Source organism: Vicugna pacos, unplaced genomic scaffold (assembly GCF_048564905.1).
Source record: "Vicugna pacos unplaced genomic scaffold, VicPac4 scaffold_118, whole genome shotgun sequence".
Taxonomy (NCBI): domain Eukaryota; kingdom Metazoa; phylum Chordata; class Mammalia; order Artiodactyla; family Camelidae; genus Vicugna; species Vicugna pacos.
Window position 1 is genome coordinate 187,879 of NW_027328798.1, and position 16,807 is coordinate 204,685.

Here is a 16,807-nt window from a genome sequence, read left to right on the forward strand (position 1 = left end):
ATCAGAACATTTGCACAGCACTGTTTACAATGGTGGGAAGAAATGCTGAAGTGAAATCATATCCAGCGATAGAGAATTGGTTACATAAGTTATTCTACATCTTTTCATTCCCCACAGGAGAAGGAATTTCAAGATTCACTTGAAAGCATCCTGTGATGTATGAAGTTGTCACATCCAAGGACTAAATTTCCAGAAACCTTAGCTAAAGGAATACTCATACAAGATCACAGGAATGTTTGTACAAGAAGGATGCCAGTCAAACACCCTTTCTGACAGTGGAAAATGGAGAAAACTTAAGTGTTCACCATCAAGACAATGATGCGGTAAATCACGGAGAGCTGTGGGCACTAAAGTTGCAGCGTTTCAGCGTGGTCCAAGGCCTTGTCCACAGTACTCTCCCACGAAATGTGTCGTTACACAAGAGACCAAACCTGCACATCAGGAGACCCCTTTACTCTATCTGAAAGGACCGGGTGAGTCTGGAGTGGGAGGAGGTCTATGATATATACGTTAGTGAATAAACCGAGCTGCAGAAAACATATAGTATGGCCTTATTTTTCAATAAAGCATATATACACACACATAGACATAGATTTCTCATATACGTGTATGTATGTGTGTATATATATATGACAAAGGCATAAAGGTCATGAAATATATACTCCACATTGTCAGCAGCTTTTACTCTCAGGAAAAAAGGGGAAGGGAAGTAGGGGACTTTCGGTACCACCACAGTTCTCTTTTCAGAATTTCAATTAAGTATACTTGGAATTTAAAAGTTTACTTAAGTACAAAGTAAAATGGACGATGCCTCCACAAAACAGAATGCTATACTGGTCATTAAAAATCATGTCAGGGGAGATAGAATATTGTAGAAAAATGTGTAATAAGCCGAATGGAAAATGGAGGTCTCCACACAGTAAACAGGCACACAGTGCTCGCTGGTTTTTATGACAGAGCTGATACACACTGATGAAAAGAACAGAAAATAGATGTTAAAGTGTTAATTATTATCTTTGAGTACTGGGACCAGGATAGACACTTTTGACTCTTTTTTCAGACTTTTATATTAAATACACATTATTTTTCATCTGAAAAATGCATTTTTAGATGTCTAGTACCACACATTGGAAAAAATACATGAGTAGTTACAGAAACAAATAACTAGGAGACACCGCAGCACCGTCAAACAGTGTAGAAAGGGCGATCCTGAATAACACCACGCAGTTACATAAGGACCCACAAAGTGAGAGCACCCGCTGTAACAGGACGCGGCTCCCTTCCATTTGTCAGTTGTGTCTTCAGGGCTGAGGCATTTCTGAGCACGGCCAGTGTCAGTGCTGGTGTCTGGATGGATGCCACTGGAGGTGAGGGCACCTGCAAGCCGAGAGGAAGAACAGAAATCATCCTCTGCTTTTTCTGTCTTGTTTCTTTGTTACTTTTAAAGAGAGGCGTAAATAAGATAAACTGAATCTTCCTTACTGAAATTTCAGTAATGAAGCCATTTTTAAAGTGTTCACAACTTATATTCTGCCTATAACTGTCTTTTCAAAAAAGTCTCATATTTATTAAATGTTAATTAACTCAGTTAATTAACTACATGTTGAAACCTTTTAAAAAACATGAAATGCACTACGTGAAAGCACCACACATGCAGTGACTAGCTCAGCTGTCTTTACGGCAGTGCAGTCAGCCCCCACCATCCCGAGACCCTGAACTCCTGATGCTGGGAAGAGAGCACGCTGCTTCCTCAGATGGAGAGAAACGGTAAAAGCATTTTCTGAAATCTACAGCACTGACAAAACATAACTGCTTAATCCCAGGCTCCTTTGAGGCTGTCATTTTCCGTTTCTGGCCAACACCCGTCAATGAGCAGAACCACCCCATTCCCGAGTCATGGGACTCACGTGGGCAGCAGTTTTGGAGAAATTTCCAGGTATAGAATGTTAACCAACTATACATAAAACTCTGAAAAAGAAAAGATGCAATACTCAGATTTTGGAAGACACTCAAAATATTCTCCTAAGTCTTAGTATTTGGAAAGGCTGGGCTTCTCCTAAGCCACTTATTTATTTCACAGCCAGTGAGCATCTCCCACAAACCCTGCTTCCCTGGGTGTGCTGGGAGCCTCAGGCACATTGATGCTGTCTATCTTATAAGTCACAAGGCAGAGGCGTGTGTCTCACGCCTGCAACTCTCACACAGGCTCAATTCCGAGCCTCAATTTGTGAACTTGGCCCCATTTTCTCACCTGTTTATTTGGTATCTGTTCTTCTGTAAGCTGCCTGAAGTGCTTCTTGGAACAAGTCAGAAGAATGAGTGGGTAGAGGAATGGACAGATGGACAGGTGAGAGATGGGCAGACAAACAGGGAGACTCCAAGAGAAGGAGAGCAAACAAAATTTCCTATGCAAAACCCTCTTCTAGTCAAGGAAGAAAACCATCACGAAGAAGTGTGAAGAGGCAGGTGGCTTAGGACTGTTTCCTGGATTCCATCAAAAGTCACACCACGTGATGAGAGGGTAGAAGTATAAATAATAAAAGAAAAAAAGCATGCATGTTTGAAAAATATATCTATATTATGTACTTTCTAAAGAATAGATTTATATCAGCAAGGCTCAATAACACAATCTTTGGGTATTTACAGAAGTGAGAATCCCATCTCCAATCCGCAAGACATCCCTTCGGAGCACTGAGGGTCTACACGGTGCGATCATAAAGCCGTAACCGCAAAAGCTGTGCTATCCTGCACTTACGAGGAACGAGCAGCTGTGCTTGGCCTGCCCACGCGCGTCATTTACAACCCACAGCACCTCTACGGGGGAGGGATGACTAGCGAGCCCTGTCTCTGCAGGAAAGAAAAAAGTCCGGGAGAGGCTAAGCCGAACTACAAGTTCTCCATTTCACAGGACTTGTCACTCCAGAGCAGGACTCGAACTCGGCCCACGTTTGTAACCACAGTACTACCGTAATTTATGTGCTTTTTGTGTGTATAATACATTTGTTTCTGGCATGAAAGTGTATTTAATAAATGATCGGTTGTCTTGTATATTTCATTAGCTCACAATCTTTATATTTTTGAATTGTACTCTTCGCCTGGAGAAATGAACGGAAAGAGCAGTAATCAGAATGAGGTGGGGCTTCATTCTTTATCTGTTACCTCATCTCATCCAAGTCCCCAAGCAGGGAGAAGGAGCAAATGTTCTCTTCATCTTTTAAAGAGAGGGCTCCAGTGATGGTGATTTATTCAACTCCAAAACTAAGTCTGGGGGAAGGGCACATGCAGCAACGAGAACAGTATCACCTGTAGGAAGGCGAAAAGAGCTCAGGGGATGGCTCAATGGGTCAGCCTGATTTAATTTCAATTGATAATTCAATAACACACTCTAAAAATACTAGCATGCAATGGATTTGCTCTTTCTTGACATCTAGCAAATTTCCACAGCCGACATGTAACATTATCATGAACTAGTGAAAAGAAGAGTCCACAGACAAGGAAAATCAATGCCACAGGCAGGCTGAAACCCAGGCTGGAGGAAAGGAAGAGAAAGGGCATATTTAAGAAGAGGGGAAAGTCTGGCAAAAAGACATCATCACAAGGACTCTCAAGCGTCATCCAGCAATCATATAATCATTCTTTCAAGAGAGAGTTACTTAGGTCCTATTTTGTGCGAGATTTTACAAAGGGCAAAGAGAGACCACAGCGTCCATGGTGGCAGCAAGTTGCGGGGCTATAATACAATTCTAATCTTGGTACCTTGCACAATTGTCCTCAGTATAAATGCAAAAATTAAAGTAAAATAATACTATGTAAACCATACACATTGCTGAAATAAATTAAAGAAGACCTAAATACCTGGAAAGACAAACCACGCAAATTCCTGGATCACATGACAATATTCTTGGGATGGCAGTGCTCCCCAGAGTGAAGCACACATACAACGTGGTCTTGATCACAATCCCAGCGGGCTCCTCAGCAATAACTGACTAGCTTCTGCTACAATTCATATGGGAATTCGAGGGTCTCAGTAACCAAAACGTACCTGAAAGAGTAGAACAAAGTGAGAGGACTTGTAATTCTCAATTTCAAACATTACAACTGTATCTACAAGTGAGATTAGAGGCCATTTTTAAGGTATTATTGTGTTTATCCTTATTTTCTAAATTCTGTACAACGAATATACCTGTTAGAATAAGAAAAATAAAAACTAAAGTATCTTTTAAAACATGCACACCGATTCATTCATTGGGGAAAATTATTTTAACTATAAAGAGGTAAACAAATATCTAGTGAAAAAGGACTACTTAAAAACAAGTCTGCATTTACAATTTTCATAAATTGAAAACTGAAAAGCACAAACACATCAAATTTCTAGGGAGACTGGTGAAACATATTAATAATTATTTTCAAAGATTCTAATTGCACAATGAAAACACAAGAAAGAAAAAATCGTGATTGACAGGAAACTGCGAACACGTGGAGAGCAAAGGCCTTGAAATCACTGTTCCTTTAACTCTGCTACTAGCTCAATAGGAGAGGAAATTCCTCACTGAGGGGACAGTGGAATCCCATGCATAAGATAGGATACACAGTACAAACTGCAGTAGTATCGGGAGTGAATATGTTAGAAGAATTCTGAAGTTACAACATTGCTGAAAAACTATAAAAACACTGACAGACAGATTAAAACACACAGTCATACATATTATATAGAAACATGAACTCTGCTCCCATGTTGCATAGAAATACAAACATATTTGTTCATTTATGGGCACTGATTACTTTATCCCAGGTAGAATATTTCAACTAAAACAAATAATCAATATTACACTCCTATTGTCAAATGTACTTGATAACTTACTCTGCTATGTAACCATATGTGTCTAAGATAGATCTAAAATTAGTGAAAAAGAGCTTTGTATGGTTTCTTGAATTCTTCTCAAAATTCCAAGCTTAATTTTAAAATAGATCTGAGCAGTATTTCTATATTATCTTTTCCCTTGTGAAATGAACAACACAGTCTGCTGTCAAAATTCTGTGCTTACAATGATTCACGAGCACCATATCCTCACAAAACTGCTGGACAGCAAGTCACTATCCAGACACTGTGACCAAATAAATGAAACAGAAGGAAGACAGTGATCCTATTCTGGAGGGCTTATAGTCTGTGTCAACACTGGGGTTTTTACTTGATTGGTTTGATTGGGTAGCAAAATAAAATCAATCAAGTACTTTCTTTGAGCATTCTATAAGTCATGACTGTTTTTAGTGTCATTAGCAGGAAAGACTTAAGCATGACTTGGTTAGGTCAACTAGCAACAATCATCACTGGAGAGTGAGTAATAAAGAAGTTAACTGATAGCAATGCTTCTGCCTACATGAGACCTAAAATAAATCTACACTGATATCCGAAAGGAAAATAAGGAGATGAGGTCCCCAATGAGAAAACAAACTAACAAGAAATCAAAAAATGAAAGTCATTTTCATTAACGATTCCAGGCAGTAGTGGAGCATGGTGGTGAAGATCACAAATGCTGGGGACAAACATGAGGGTCTGAAATCCCACAGAACTAGGTAGATGTGACACTGACATTTCAGTGAAATTTTCTGCATCTCAGTCTCCTATCCATAGACTGGGGACAACAACTGCACCCATCTCCTATAACGGTCCTAAGAATTAAGTTATTTTATATATAAAAGCTTAAATAAAATACCTCAGAGTTTAAATAATACCCCAAAAGCACAAGAAACAAAGAAAACAGAGACAAATTGCAGTTCATCAAAATTTAAAACTTTGCTTCAAAGGGCACCATCCAGAAAGTGAAACAACAACACAGAGGAGAAAATTTTTTCAAATCACTTATCTGGTAAGGAATTTGTATCTCAAAATGAAGAAAAAAAACCCCTACAACTCAACAATAAAAAGGCAACTCAATTAAAAGGTTAATAAAGTATCTGAAAAGGTATTTTTCAAGGAAAATATACAAATGTCCATAAAGCACAATGTAATGATGTTCAATACCATTAGCTGTAAGGGAAATCAAGTCAAAACCACTAGGAGAAACCGCTTCACACTCACTACAATAGGGTATAATAAAAAAAAAAGCGTAACAAGCACTAAAGAGGACACAGAGGAAGCGGAGCACGCAGCCCTTGCTGGTGAGGATGTAACACAGCGTGGCCACTTTGGAAAACAGCCTGGCAGGGCCTCAGAGAGTTGAACATTTCGTTTCTGACTTACCCAGCAATTCTGCTCTCTGGGCACACACGTAAGAGAACTGAAAACAAATATCCACATAAATAATACCACATGAGTGTTCACGGCGACATTACTCATCACAGCCAAAAACAGAAACAACCCAAATGCGTATCACCTGATGAATGGGTAAACAGTGGGGCCCAGCCATAGAGTGGAATGTTATTCAACAATAGCATAGCATAGAATAGTGACTAAGGCCACAACATGAGCAAATATTGAAAACGTTACTCAGTGTGAAAGAAGTCAGTCACAATAGACGTTTCCACTTATATGAAGTGACTCGATTTACATGAAATGTCCAGCACAGGCAAATCCACAGAGAGAAAAGTGGCTCCTTGGGGCTGGGGAGGATGGGGAAGATGGGAATGTCTGTTTATGCGTACAGGGCTTCCTGTTGGGGGGATGAAAATATTCTAAGATTGAATGGGATGCACAATTCTGGGCATAGAGTAAAAACCGATGTACATTTTAATGGGTGAATTGTATTAAAACTCTTAAGAACAAAAGGACCTTGGGCCAGTATCTTCCATAGTAAATGCAAATTGCTAACTTTTATTAGAGGAAAAAGAAACTGCTCTCAGCATGAAAGCAGGAGATCAGCAAATGTGAGTTAACCGAAATTGGACAAGAGCATTTCACTTGAAACAGTTGCTGAGTGTACACGAAATATTCAGAAATAGGAAAATCACCTTGACATCACGAGGAAGCATTCTGTTTCAAATACAGATCAAGGATTCGGCAAGCCCAGCTGCCAGAAATGACCAGAGAAGAAACCTGGTTTATAAAACTAGCACCAGAGACAACAAGGAATGGTGATGAGGAAAGCAGGCGGCAAATATCTGGAACAGTTCACTACAAATAATTTCTCCACCAAAAATTGAAAAATAAAATGAAAGTGATGAAATGCTCTGTTGACATCTCGAGAATGGGCTTCCTTCGGTGCTCGACTGTTCTGTAACCCCGATTGAGAGACTAAGGAGAATCAGCATGGCTCCTGGGGGTCCCCAAAGGACTGCCCACCAGCACGCTGACCACCATCACATCTGCCAGGTTTGAATTGCAGAGAAGAGACCAAGTTCTGAAAGGCACAGGAAATATTGACAAGGGAAGAAAACGCTGAGGTCAGTCCTGGGACAGAGGCCCTCTGAGCAGAGGCCAGAAGGCTGCAGGTGAACTGCAGTAGACCTGGGGCAGGAAGGGATCACGGGGGAGCATATCTCAATTCTCTTCTGTCTCTGCCTCCGGTAGGAGAGATAAAGCCTGCATCCTTCTCACCTGGAACTGTGGGTTCTGGCTGGAAGAAGTCTTACCGACAAGGAATGATTATTCAAGGCTCTGTGGAAAAAGTCAAGAAATCGAGAGGGATTAGGGAGCCATCTCCATGAGCATCTCAAATGCTCCCATATTTATAGGGTATAATCAAAGGAAAAATTCGTTAACAGTTGTGAGATAGTAAGGAGGAAATTCGGGAAAGACAGGATGAGGCAGAGATTGTAGAATACACAATGAGTACAAAGGATTAGTGTATCTTTAGGGAAGTCATGGGGTGAGGGGAACAAGATACATTTTTAGATATGTTCATTAAAAAGCAGACCACCAGACCAGCCAGGTCCTTGTTTTGGGGATAATACATTATCTAACAACACACAAGCCCAGCGTTTATAGCTGAGGGTCTCGGTCCTTGCTTTACAACCAGCAGAGTGCTATCTAAAACCTCAACTACACAAGCAAAGCATTGTCTCTGCTTTTTAAGGCAAGGAGTCTGGAGTGAGGATGCACAGGAACTTGCTTGTAAAGCAGTATCAAAGCATATTTTTTCTTCTTAAAATTCAGAGGCGACTGGGGTGTGTTACAATTTGTTAACCCAATCATCTGCTTCCACATGGAACCATTATGGAGGACACCCTAGGATGAAAATCCTGGATGTGGGTGTCTTCCTGCCATCTTCAGCCACTCTATCAGGGTCTAGGCACATCCGTGAATAACGATCCTACAGTACCACTCACTCTCTTAACTCCTGGTGATTGAAACTTAATTTTAGCTCTACACAACTTAACGTAGAAAAGTTTCAGCAATAAAAGATATAATATTCCATTTATATCTCATCATATTACTGATTTTCTGATTGCTCTAAGCTGCTTCTACTTGGTAAAGCACCTCATTCTGAAGCTGAATTCAGTAATTTCCATTGTGCATTTCTAGCCAGTTTGGGCTCGCTAACTTCTTTTGGTCAAATATCGATATACTTATTTGATTTCTTTGTTTATCAATTTCAACCAGGAGGAGAGGGAGTGTCACTCTTTTCCTCAGCCCACCCTCAACTCTTTTCCCATCAACTCAGGCCTCCTGAAAACAAAACAAAGTATTTTTTTCCCTTCTACTCTTTCCACAAACACAACAGGAAACATCAGCCTGGAGAAAGAATTCAACACAAATGTTAAAACAAAAATCTATAAACCTGAAACAATACCATCTCCGAATCATGATACACAATGACATGAGATTAAGTGTGTCAGGCACAAAGCATGAGGGAGCCTGACTACCTGATTTCTATTCTTCAAAGGAAGGAAGGTTTTCGTATTTTTTATTATCATTCTTGGTCATTGTTTCTGATTATGCCAAAAAATAATTTATGAAATATTTATGCACTGCAATAACTGATTTTTATTGTATCAATTTTAGAAGGCATTCAGAGGGGATAGGAAAACCCACCTCTGTAAAAAATGCAAAATTTCTTCCCCTGTTAAGAACACGTATACAAAATGCAACAGAGAATTCAAATTCTTGTGGAGAGGAGCAAAAGACACAGAATCAAATCAAAGTCATTACAATGAGTCAATTTAAAATTCACTGGACAAACATGCTCAATGCATACAAATAATTTTAAAGGCACACTGCAAACCATTCACTTAATGATCTGCAGGCTAGAGGAAGAATTTCACTCTTTAACAGACAACAGAAATCAATAGGGTGCCCCACCAAACAAGGAGCAGTGAACAATCAGGTTTTTAACAGTTCTGAGAAATCAGCATATACTAAAGATCAAAATCCAGAAATTTTAAACATTCATTCAAACCACAATGAAAAAAGCACTTAAAGAAAAAAAAAAAAAAGAAAGTAAGCACATAGATCATTGCAACAGAACAATGAGAATTTCTTGTACCGCTAGAAGAAAGAACAGGCTATAGCCTTTTACTTGAAAAGAGACTACTTTTAAAAATAACTGCTAAAACACATTTCATCATTCATGTTGCATTTAAAAATCTGAGGTACATGTATCTGATCAGAAAAGCAATTCTGAGTAATAGTATGTTACAATTCAGTGCCAGTTTGCTTTAGAAGAAAAGAGAAAAGTTACTGTTTCTAATTCTGCACAAAGTTTAAAGAACCTCCCTGCCTCTATCTCCTCCCATTTCCTAAGCTCATGCTCCCTAATCTTTCTGAAACAAGTATGAGAAAGTCTTATTCCCAATATGCCAAATGAAAACTGAATATCACTTTATTAGTGTAAATATATGCCAACACCTTGAAATGGAGGAGAAAGGTATCAGAAGTCTATATGGAATTTCTTTCTACCTTCCTGAAATCACACACACCAACGTTCACACAGACACAGACACAGACACAGACACATACCCCCTGGATTACTGGGCACTTCACAAGCTTAGTACTTAACAACTTGTAGAAGGTAACTTTGTAGTTACTTTAAAATACAAAACTGTCAGCTTTTGAAAGCCTTCATCATCTGCTAAACCATCTAAATATCAAAGAGACCCAATTAGCCTTCTCTGTAGAATGTAATTTCCCTTGATGGCAAAACAGTCTCTAAGAAGTACTGGATCAAAGATTCGTGTTTATCACTACCTATGATCGTTTTTAAGCACATTAACAGATTCAGAAATGTATGTCTCAAAAACATTTATTCCTATTGAAATAGAATCCGTGTTCAATTGTCTATACAGTGACTAGGTCCCATGATGGTGTTTAAGAGCTATTTTGTGTATAGCAATATTTACCTTCAAGTGCAGAAAAGGAGGGTGTGTATTACTCAGTTGTAGAGCACCTGCTTAGCATGCACAATGTCCTGGCTTCAGTCCCCAGTACCTCCAAAAAAAATAAATAAAAATAAGTGCATATTTAAAAATAAGAATAAAGTTATAAAAAATGCAGTCTAAAAACCACTGCAATCTAGGTGCTACAATTATACTAAAAAAACAAGTGTTTCTATCAAATATTAACTATATGCCAATCACAGAGACAACCAAAAGTCACACCTGAAGCATCACGTGTGATTCTCAGCAACCCTACTAAGTAGACACGGATGAGAAACCCGGCTCTGCGGATGAGGAGACGGAGCTCGGAGGAGCCGGGGACGCTGACTGTCCTGCTCCCCGTGACACCGCGTCAGCCCAGGGCAAGCGCTGACAGAGCTGCACTGAGGGGACACCCAGCTGCATGGAACCTTGGGGCACTGGGGAGTCCCAGAAAACACTAAAAACTTTTCAGTGAAAAACCAGCTAAAATATATTACACTGTGCTGCATCCTTTAAACAGGGAAAGTGACTGAGACCTTTTTGATGCCTCCGTGTCCTTTCTGCCATTATCAGTTACTTGCCCTCACAGTGCGACCAGTGATGATCTGGACCCCATATGAAGTGCACTCAGATGGAAGAGCTTTTAAAGCTGGTTTATGAAGTTTGTAAGACTGTCTATGACTCACAAAGGCGGTCATTCATCACTTCTCACCGGTGTGGACGTACCACCTGAAATCACTCCTTTCTGCTTTTTAAAATCCCTTCATCTACTCCAGACTTTTCAACAGCAAAGAAGTAGCTCAACCACAGACAGTGGACAGCTTTTCACCAAATGGACTCGAACAGCCCATCTGACAACCTGGAAGCCCTTGTCTTCTATTAAACCCACTTCCAGGTACTTCATCATTTTCTGATTGGTGGGCTCGGCCTCTGACTGGCCTACTCAGAGAGCTCCCAACCTCACATCCAGGGGTGGGAGAGGACCATGCTGTTGGGGGAAATCAGTGAGGAAGCTGGACATCCTCCAGCCACGTCTGCACGGGTAGAAGTGCCTCAACGTGCTCAGAAATTATACCGTCATCATCCCTGGGCTCCCATGGACTGGTTTCACATTAACCAAGCTCATGAGACACTGATGCAAGAAAACCAGAAACTTAAATTTTTAATGTAACAGAAGATGTGAATCTATGAACCAGACTGAAATATCAGAGTTCAACCATGAGTACATTTTCTCCTCCACGGCCCAATCACGGGCAGGCAGTCACATGGCAAGCATGGACAGAAACGGAGCAGGAAGGGTTTCTAGATTAATTCAATGGACTATATTTCTATTATACGAACAGATCTACTGCCCAGAAGTCAATTAACGCCAATCACGGTGCACTCTCCGTGGACAGCGGCCAAGAAATGACTATGAGCTCCTGTGTAACACTCCTTTCCCTGTCCTTTCTAGGCTAACTGATGCACAGAGGTATAAAGATTCAGGGATGTCGATAATGCTAAACACCCAAAGCCCATCTCTGGGAACCTCAAAACCAGACAGCCAGGGTTTAAATACCAGCTCTGCCAATTACTAGTTCTGTGATTTTGCCAACTTAATTACCCTCTGTGTGCCTCAATTTCCACACTGTAAAACTGGGATAACAATCAAACCTTCCTTACTCGCTTGTTGAGAAGATTGAAGGATTCATTTCTGTAAAATGCTCAGAAAAGAATGTAGCACATTTTGGGTGTTCAACAAATGTCAACTTAATATCAAATTGTTTTACAAGTCTCCCCTCTAATCATCTTATCTGTTTCCTGGCTAGCCTAAGTCCCAAATAAAATCCTTATTTCTCCTTTTACACACTCTTGGGGAGCACCCTTATGTTCCATCCAACCACCTGTTTAAACTGAGGGAGTGGATGTCTCCTAACCACTCCTCTGGGCCATGGAGGGTGCTTCTCCCTTCACACCCCTGGCCCCTGGCCCACAGCTAGCACTCATTACACTAACAGAGTGAGGTGTGAGTCCGGGGAGACAAGCAGGGCATGTGAAACCCTTCCTTTCACTCCAGTGTTGGTCACCATTGGGAAGCACGTGGGATGCTCAGCTCCATGTCAGGAAAGCCCTGTGCATGAAAGGGCAGGTCTTCTCAAGGGAAGGCTCGCTGTGGCCCAGAGCTACATGGGACAGGGTGAGTCTGTATTTCTGGGACACAGTATCATGACACGCATTTTCCCACAGCCTTGAAGTTCATGGAGAACGTGGCTTCATCAGTAACAAAGAAGACATTTATTGCCTGTATACTCTTTTGTGTCATCTCTCAGTAGGCTGCTGGAGACAACATATGTATAAGTATTGGATCTCCTTAAACCCCAAAATATATGAAGTAACAAATAATTCTGTGGCTTAACGTTGGTTTAGGGCGACTGTGTAACAGTTCTGACACTGCTGATGCTAAATTATGGGTATAGGAACTATGGAACCTCCTCAAATATCTTTCATCATAAAACCACCTCTTCTTATTTTCCTGTTTCTTAGTAATTGCCAAAGACTCTCAAATGATGGCTTCACACAAAACAGCAGCTAAAATTTAAGAGCCCTCTTGACATACACACTGTGGTAAACACTGCACATATTTTCTAATTCTCACAATTCTACAAATCAGATACGAATGTCCCCATCTCACAGACGAGGGAAAAACTCAAAACGAACTGACTCAGGCTCAAGTGGCTCAGTGGCAGCGCGTGCAGGCAAACCATATCAAAAACTACACCCCTTCGTATATGTACCAAATCTCCTACCACCAATTAACACACAGCGGCGGGGTCAAAACTCAGGGAACTCAATACACTTTTCACCTTTAAGGTCCTCCAGATGCCGCTTCTAGCTGTTTTATAAAATCCCGGCTCACTGGTTTCTAACACTAGAAGAAAAGCCCGATTTTGCTATTGTTTGCACAGCAAGTCTGAAATGTTCACAGTGAGATGACAGAATAAATCTAAGATATAAGCAGAATAACTTTTCCAGTTAGACAGACATAATGGACATTGGGCTATTCTGAAGCATTAAGTAAAGTAATCAAAATAAAATAACGTTGTTTAAGCCTCCTTTTACAAACAGGAAAGTTAAGACTGTAAGTAGGTGCAACAGTGCCACCTATGAGTAAAATGACCTTCCAGGTTACCAGGAAAGATGCAACACAAAAATTGCCTGTAGGATCAGTAACGAGAATCAGATAAATAAAACTTATATAGCACATGCTGCACTTTGATTCGGGGAAAAGGAGGGATATTCAGTATTTAATCTGATATTGCTAATACTCCTGAATATAAACAGAAGATATAGGCTCATGGAAACTCATCTTAGAAGAGGAAAGAATCCAGTTCAGCCACTTCATTTTACAGGAGGGGAAACTGAGACATGGGATCTGTCCTCCTGGCAATCAGCAGCAAACTTCTCCTATGCCTCATGTCTTGCACTGTAGCAAAAACCAACAGATCTGTACTAGGCCTATATTCATAAAATTCACGTTTGTATTTTTCCAACAGTAGGTTATCTAAGTATCTTGCAAAATACTAAAAGAGCCAGGATATCATAAAATTTTGTTGCCATACAAAAACATTTATTTACATAATAAAACAGCATGAGCTTTATTCTCTCTATTAAAAAAGTGACATGTCAAATCAATGTTTTGATATTTTAAACCTGTTAAGAATGTAGAAAAAAATCAAAATTTTCTTTAATCACAAAATAGAGGAGCTTATTCCCTGAAAATGATCAATATGGATTTTACTAAACTTAACGGATCTGGTCAGAATCCCACGAATTTAAATGTCTGAGTGGATGGTTACACGGCAACATAAATTCTGATTTGTAACAATACATATTCTGTGTAAATAATCTTCAAGGTCATCTGATTAAGGCAATTTAACTAGTCCCTGTCTCACTAGAATGATACAGATTTCATTAAAACTTCATACTACACCAAAAAAAAAATGAATCCTTGTTACTTTAAACCATATTCAAATATATCATACAAATACATATTAAATATGTATCAGAAATAAGCGACGCTCTTTAGTATTCAGAGTTGATCCTTCTAAAATATCTGTCATTGTGACAGCACACTTTTATTAAGCACCTCTTGGGTTCTTTGTATACAAGGCATCTACCTCTCACAGTCAGACAAATTAAACGATATTACTCAAATTTCACAAATGAGGAAATGTACTTAAGCCATGAAAATAAAGTACATATTCATCAACAGGAAAGAAAAGAGTAAAGACTTTTCTTACAATATTCACTGACAATCTTTTCTTCCATATTAAAACTACATAAAACCAATTCAGTCTTTGTAAGTATTTCTGTCAAAAAGGGCCACAAGAGAAAAACAAGCAACATCATTAGCAGTGGTTGGACTTTAAGAGCTCACTTCTCTTTTGCACTATAATTATTTTTAATGTTTTGTTTTTAGTGCTTACAGAGCACTAAAATAAAAAAAATAACTTTTTATGTAATTACCTGAGAATTAAAAATTTGTGAAAATGAACAATTTTAATTTCTGCCACTCTGTCTCAACTTCTCAATGGTGTCTCTCCTTTCAAGGCCTCATCAGTCTGAGATCACTAAACTCGGCCATTTATGGAGTCACAGGTGTTCGGGTAACCACTTAACGGGAGGCTGATAAGAGGAGCAATTAAGAATGCATTCTGTGCAGCCTGGGTTCCAGCACCGAGCTAGCCACAGCCTGCTGCGTGTAATTTGGGACAAGCTGCTCCATCTCTCAATCCCTCAGCTGCAAAAAAGGAGACACTGATACCTACAATCAAACACCTGCTATGAATTAAAACATGAGGAAAACATTTTAGCCTTAGGTAGGTGTCCACTCACAGTGAGTTTGGTCATTATGATGATGAGGATGGCTGTTAACAAATTAAGCTAGACCAAACAGGAGAAATCCCCTTAAAGGAGAAACATTTTAAGTCAATGAGCATTTCTTTATGGATGAATTGCAGAATATTCTAATGATTTTTTAATAAACCAAATTTTGTCCATTAATTATAGATTTACAGGTTCATGGACAAGTCTCCAGAAAAAGAATTAGAGGCCTCTTACCTCTGTAAACTAAGAAAGTAAATTTTAACAAAAATCACGGAGGAGATTATACCTCATTTGGGAGAGTAAGTGCTTAACATGCATGAGGCACTCAGTTCAGTCCCCATTAACTCCATTTAAAAACATGGTTTTTTAGGAAATGGAAAATTAAAGCAAAAAGATGGAGGAATACAGAATTTTTTAGAGACTCATCTCAGATTTAAGATGGGGAAGAAACCATCCATTTCTCAGAAGAAATCTTGAGGAATATGTAAACTGGATCTGAGATGTCTAGTCCTTTAACATTATTCAAGAATTCATATTACCAAGTCTTAAAATTACCTGATAACGCACAGTGGTGATACTGATCATAACAGCTTCCATCACGGATCGAGCTCCGGCTAGGACTGCTCTGTTCTGACATCTCTGCCCCTCAGGCCTCACCAGGCTGAGAGCACTAAATTCGGTCATTCAAGAGCATCTTTTGTAAGTCCTCCATTTGTGCTTCTGACTCTCCCCTCACCAGCTCCTCTGAGGGAAGCACTGTTATCATCTTTCCCACTCACAGATAAGGCCACTGAGGCATAGAGACTAAACTCGTTCCAGGCCACATTGGCATTAAAGGAATTCTGTATTTCTGCTGTTTGCTTTTGACAAAGGAATCTGAGATATCAATTCAAGGCAGACTGTTAAATAATCAAGTCTGTCAGGTCTTCACCTCAAAGAGCAGATACTATAAATTCCTGATGTAGGATGAGGCTGCCGCCACAAACTGACTCAGCTTGAAATTAATATCCAAGATGAAGCAGCGGATACACGTAAATATTCACGATTGTCAACTCTGCTCACGGGTCTGGGCCCTTCACTGCCTGAACGGGGGTGCAATCCCCACCCGTGTCTGGGAGAGAAGCACGGCTCTTCCCCGGCTCACCCAGGCTTCACGGGTTATTTCCCCCCACAGACTGGCCTCAATGATTAAAAGATCTCAAGATTTTTACACCATGTAAATCTAAAAGACATTTCTGCAGATGGAGCACTTTCTCAGGCTTAAATCTTTTTTGCCTACACTCAGCCAGGGGGAAAAAAGAAACATGACTCTACAAAGTCTCTGACCCTCACCACTCACAGGAGTAGAATGGCCAGAGCAGAAGATGATTCTTCACATTGCAGGATGAGAAAAAAATAAAGATGCCCCGACAACAGGCACTCCCAGAGACAGTGCTCAGCAGTCTTCTGCACACTCACGGTTGTGCAGCCCTCATCACCTTCTATTTCCAGAACACTTCATCACCCCAAAAGAATCCCCCTGTCACTAGCAGTCACTCCCTAATCCCCCTCCAACCAGCTCCTTCCAACCATCACCTGCTCTCTGCCTCTGCATGTGCCTATTCTGGGCTTTTCATATCACTGAAATCAACAATATGTGGGCATTTGT

The 16,807-nt window shown here is 40.1% G+C and overlaps 1 protein-coding gene across 18 annotated transcripts in view; it reads right to left on the reverse strand.

The window, feature by feature from the left end:
* LOC140694995 (trafficking protein particle complex subunit 9-like) overlaps positions 1 to 16,807 on the reverse strand; it is a 170,291-nt gene that overhangs the window by 22,998 nt on the left and 130,486 nt on the right. For 4 of the 18 annotated variants that reach the window (XR_012070656.1, XR_012070654.1, XR_012070655.1 and 1 more), the window contains exons 2-3: positions 3,856 to 4,042; positions 1,050 to 1,377 (exon numbers count right to left, since the gene is read on the reverse strand). The exons of 1 other annotated variant lie outside the window; for it this stretch is intronic. Coding sequence is in view for 1 of the 17 variants with exons in the window: in XM_072957980.1 (XP_072814081.1) it covers positions 1,244 to 1,377 (134 nt within the window). In the remaining 16 variants the exon portion in view is untranslated. Of the gene's footprint in view, positions 1 to 1,049; positions 1,378 to 1,907; positions 1,969 to 3,159; positions 3,307 to 3,855; positions 4,043 to 10,275; positions 10,364 to 15,714; positions 15,949 to 16,807 lie in introns of those variants that run through there. 13 more of the 18 variants (XR_012070662.1, XR_012070658.1, XR_012070664.1 and 10 more) reach the window with 11 other exon arrangements.